At 54.9% G+C, this 4,924-nt stretch overlaps 1 protein-coding gene across 2 annotated transcripts; it reads left to right on the top strand.

Annotated features, from left to right (window-relative positions):
• Positions 1-34: 34 nt before the first annotated feature.
• BCS1L (BCS1 ubiquinol-cytochrome c reductase complex chaperone) lies at positions 35-4,794 on the top strand. Of its 2 annotated transcripts, none has more exons than XM_075530387.1 (9): positions 35-104; positions 1,768-1,840; positions 2,272-2,637; positions 2,730-2,869; positions 3,073-3,267; positions 3,443-3,506; positions 3,684-3,853; positions 4,248-4,365; positions 4,482-4,794. In XM_075530387.1, exons 3-9 carry the CDS (start codon positions 2,318-2,320, stop codon positions 4,732-4,734), a joined length of 1,260 nt encoding a protein of 419 aa, XP_075386502.1. In that variant the 5' UTR covers positions 35-104; positions 1,768-1,840; positions 2,272-2,317; the 3' UTR covers positions 4,735-4,794. The 2 variants fall into 2 exon arrangements, with proteins under 2 accessions (XP_075386502.1, XP_075386503.1); XM_075530388.1 differs by lacking the exon at positions 35-104 and adding an exon at positions 190-319.
• The last annotated feature ends 130 nt before the right edge of the window (positions 4,795-4,924 follow it).

Below are 4,924 nucleotides of genomic sequence, written 5' to 3'. Positions count from 1 at the left end.
GTGGCGGGAAGTAGATGAAGGAAGTTAGGGCGGGGTCGAGCGGTGCTTCCTTCTAGAAGCGGGCGGGCGAGACCATCGAGAGGGAGGGCCAGAGCGTCATGGCGGTAAGGGGGCGGGGTGACTGACGGCTCTCTCCCCACCACGCTGCTGGATCCACGCGCGGTGGTGTGGAGGGGGTTTCGCGTGGGGGCTTCCGAGCAGCCAGCGTGAGAGGGGGGCTTTAGCTGCGCCTTTCCATGCATAAGTGCTTTGGAAAATCTGACTCGAACCCTGATCCTCAGCCGAGGTCACTGCTGTCCGTTTACCGCCTGCGAACCAGGTGCCAGGCAAAGTGGCCGGAGTGATGGGGAGGAAGGGCAGGAACGACCACACGAGTTGGTCCCTAATCTTCTCTGGATTTTCCAGCCTAGAATTATACCCGGCCTCATTTTGTTGATAGGGGTGGGATGGAAGTAGCAGCAAATTGGCAGGTTTCATTTTGGCGAGAATGGGTGATTTGAACCGAGGGAGCTGCAAGAACAAGGAGATGGGAGGTGGTTTGCATATTTTCTGGACAGCGAGGCTAGATGAGCTCTGTGCTAGGGAGAATCTTGAGCACAAGATTGGAAAGGAGTGGCCTTTGGGAAGCACTATAGCTGACGGTGAATTTGGTTTTGGATTTATGAAAAGTAGTGGCCTTGTCTGCGTCGCTGAAGCTTTTTAATATTTATTATCGTTGTCACTTTGGACAATTAGCCCAACTATCAGATCGATTAATCGGGTCAATTATTTCACCTTTATGACTGCTAATAGCCGCTCTTACCCCTCTCTCTCCCCCCACGTGACACACACACACACACACACACACACACACACACACACCCTCCCCCACCACCCCACTACCACCACCAATCTGTTATCTTGGCCCTTCTCTGGACCTGGGGTTGACTTTTCCTATCAGTTTGGTGGAAAGTTACATGAGGAGAAAATGGGTGGGAGGATGGGAGACCTGAGCCACAAGTCAGTCCCCCTTGAGGAGGTGGAAATCGGACCATGTGGGAGATGGAAGCAGGAGGTAGTCAGGAAAGAGCTCAAAATGACCTAAGTATTCCGTTTTCATATAAATTTTTTTTGGCGGGCTCTTACAAATCTTATGACAATCCATCATTCAGTTGTATTAAGCACACTTGTACATACGTTGCCATCAACATTTTGAAAACATTTTTCTACTTGAGCCCTTGGTATCGACTCCTCTTTTCTCCCCTTCCTTCCCACCCTGTGAATCCTTGATCAATTATTATTTTGTCTCAACACTGCCTGTTGTCTCCCTTGGCCTTCACTCACATTTCTGCTATTGGCTAAGTATTTGTTTTAACTTGAACTAGCTCGTTGGGGATGGAAACTGCCAAGGCTAATAGAAACTGCTCCCTGCTACCCTTCAAGTGGTGCCCCAGGCACAGGACATACCTAACCTACCTTACCTTTCTAGGGATTAGAGCAAAATGAAGCATCCTATTGGAGCTGATTCCACCCACCCCCACCACTATGGGGCAAGAGATGGGGGTCTCATTAGGAGCCATCCAAGAATTAACAATCTTAGAAATTTAATGAGTGTTTATTTAGATGGGGCATCATAAAGTTATAAGCAGGGCAGCTTATGGGGCATTAGGCACAAAAGGGAGAGGACGTTTCAAAGACCCCGCTCTAGGCCTGTGGCTATTGCTTTGTCGGTGGAAGAGAATAGCTCCTTTGCCCTCTGCTGAGACCCCAGACCTCTTTCTGTCTTAGGGACCACAACTCTGCCCTGCTGCGAAGCCGGCTAAGTTATTCCTGGAAGTTTAGGGGCTCTCCAGAAAACAAGGTAGGTGCCTGCTCACCACACCAAGCCAAACCCAAACCCACTGCCATGGAGACGATGCCAATTCAGATACCTTATAGGATAGAGTAGGCATGCCTGTCGGTGGGTTTCCGACTTTTATCGGAATAGAAAGCCTCTTCTATGGAGTGGGTTGTGGTTTTGAACTGCTGACCTTGTAGTTAGCAGCCCAATGCATAGTAACCCACTATACCATCAGGGTTCCTATGAACAGGCAAATGAAAGGCAAACTGGGCAATCGCCCTATAGCCTCCCTTCACTCTTTTTCGTTCCAACCCCCACCCCAACTTGCCCCCAAAAGGGAGGCTATGGATCTGCCTAGGGGAGAGGGAGAGGGAGAGGGAGGGGGCGGGGCCGCTTGGGAAGCATGGAGTTCAGTTGTCCAACCAAGCTGTTTTCTCTGCCGCCACTCCTAGGTTTGGATGCCTCAGGGCCTGCAGGGCTCAGTGAGTCTCCTTCAAGATGCCCCTCTCAGACTTTATTCTGACCTTGAAGGACAATCCCTACTTTGGGGCTGGATTTGGGCTGGTGGGTGTGGGCACAGCCCTTGCGCTGGCTCGGAAGGGTGCCCAGATGGGCATGGTGGCCTTCCGGCGCCATTACATGATCACCCTGGAAGTCCCTGCTCGAGACAGGAGCTACGCTTGGTTGCTGAGCTGGCTCACCCGCCACAGCACGCGAACACAGCACCTCAGTGTTGAGACTTCGTACCTTCAGCACGAGAGTGGCCGCATCTCCACCAAGTTTGAGTTTGTGCCCAGCCCTGGGAACCACTTCATCTGGTAAGGCTGGGAGCCAGGGAGCGCTCTGAGAGCAAACAAAGGAGAAAGTGGTGGACAGGGTGGACCCATTTCCTCCCCCGTGTGTCACTCAGGTACCAGGGGAAATGGATCCGGGTGGAGCGCAGCCGGGAGATGCAGATGATCGACCTGCAGACGGGGACTCCTTGGGAATCCGTTACCTTCACTGCCCTGGGCACTGACCGCAGGGTTTTCTTCAGTATCCTGGAGGAAGGTGTGGTGGGCACAGGCAGCCCTACTTGGGGGGCAGGGGGCATGAACATCCCAGTAAGCAGCCTTGGAGAGGGCATGGGGAGCAAGAGCCCACAGGAGCTGGGAGGCGGAAGCAGCCATTTGGGCTCAGCACTGTCTGGTTCAAGAATCTGCCTTGGTGGGAATAATTTAATTTGGGGGCCTGACTCATCTCCCTTCCCCCAGCTCGAGAGCTAGCCTTGCAGCAGGAGGAGGGAAAGACAGTGATGTACACAGCAGTGGGCTCTGAGTGGCGCCCCTTTGGCTATCCACGCCGCCGGCGCCCCCTGACTTCTGTGGTTCTGCAGCAGGGTCTGGCAGACCGAATTGTTAAGGACGTTCGGGAATTCATCGATAACCCCAAGTGGTACACTGACCGAGGTGAGAGGCTGGCAGGGTCTCGACTGGGTTGTGTTGTTAGGACTGGGGATTGGGGCAAGCCGGGACACGTTCTGGAAGTTGAAGGGAAAGAAAAGTAACGGGCAGGGTGGTCTTCTCCAACACCTAGCCCGGGGGCTGGGCTGGGGCATCACGTGGACCCTGGCTCTCTCCGCAGGCATCCCCTACAGGCGTGGCTACCTGCTGTACGGGCCCCCCGGCTGTGGGAAGAGCAGCTTTATGTGAGTGGAGTCGGACTTTTCTCTCGACTTTGCAAAACCACCTTTAGAGGACCAGGCTGGCCCCAACGGGAAGGAAACCTTGGGGAGAGGCTCCCAGATAAACACGAGGACGGGGGAAGACTGGGTGGGGGGTTAGGCTTAGGCTTTTCAGAGCCACCTCCCACCACCCCTCCACAGCACAGCCCTGGCCGGGGAGCTGGAGCACAGTATCTGCCTGCTGAGCCTCACTGACTCCAGCCTCTCAGATGACAGGCTCAACCACCTGCTGAGCGTGGCCCCACAGCAGAGCCTGGTGCTCCTGGAGGACGTGGATGCTGCTTTCCTCAGTCGAGACTTGGCCATGGAGAGTGAGTGGGGCTGAGGGAAACAGGGATCCAGAGTAAACGTGGAACCATGGCAGAGTAGAAGCCCAGAGGCTGACAGGCAGACCCAGAGCCCACAAGAAACAGAGACATGATGGGGGATGGAAAGAGATGCTACTGGCTGGTTGGTGTAGGACCATTGAAAGGTGCCCTGGTGGCACTGGGCTAAGCACTGAACTGGGAATCACAAGGTTGGTGGTTCAAACCCACCATCCACCCCCAGGGGGAAAGATGAGGTTGTTTCCTCCCATACTCTTGGAAACTCCAAGGAGCCGCCACCCTTCCCTGTTCTCCAGGGCAAAGTCAGGACCAGCTTGATGGCAGTGGGCTGGGTTGGGTTGATGACCACTCATGCTTCTTCATCCCCATCTCCCTCCAGACCCAGTCAAGTACCAAGGTCTAGGCCGCCTCACCTTCAGTGGTCTCCTCAATGCCTTGGATGGCGTAGCTTCCACTGAGGCCCGCATTGTATTCATGACCACCAACCATGTCGACAGGTAGGCAGACCCCACCCTCCCTCAGTGCTCCAGACAGACCCGGGGGTTCGGTGGGACCATCACCTTTGGAATGACAGCAGGACTGGTGCCCACCACTCTGCCTTGTCTCCTCGCAGGCTGGACCCTGCCCTGGTCCGTCCTGGGCGAGTGGACCTCAAGGAGTATGTAGGCTACTGCTCACACTGGCAGCTGACCCAGATGTTCCAGAGGTTCTACCCGGGGCAGGCACCTTCCATGGCCGAGACTTTTGCAGAACGTGTCCTTAAAACTACAACCCAGCTCAGTCCGGCCCAGGTGCAGGGCTACTTCATGCTATATAAGAACGACCCTGGGGGGGCACTCCACAACACTGAGACCTTGAAGAGGTGACCAGACTTCTGGGTAGCTCTCTCATCTAGGGAGCCAATAAACACCTGCCATGCTCCTCTGCCTCCGCCCCTCGCTGTACTGGTTTTTGAGTGGAAAGCGGAGTCCGCAGCTGCCTCCAAGGGGCAGCAGTGTCCCCAGGTGGCACAGATGAGGGCTGAGCCACTAGCTGAAAGGCTGGCAGCTGGAACCG

The sequence above is a fragment of the Tenrec ecaudatus genome, chromosome 13, assembly GCF_050624435.1.
Source record: "Tenrec ecaudatus isolate mTenEca1 chromosome 13, mTenEca1.hap1, whole genome shotgun sequence".
Taxonomy (NCBI): Eukaryota; Metazoa; Chordata; class Mammalia; order Afrosoricida; family Tenrecidae; genus Tenrec; species Tenrec ecaudatus.
The sequence above is the reverse complement of the archived record's forward strand: the minus strand, read 5'-3'. Positions and strand labels throughout refer to the sequence as shown.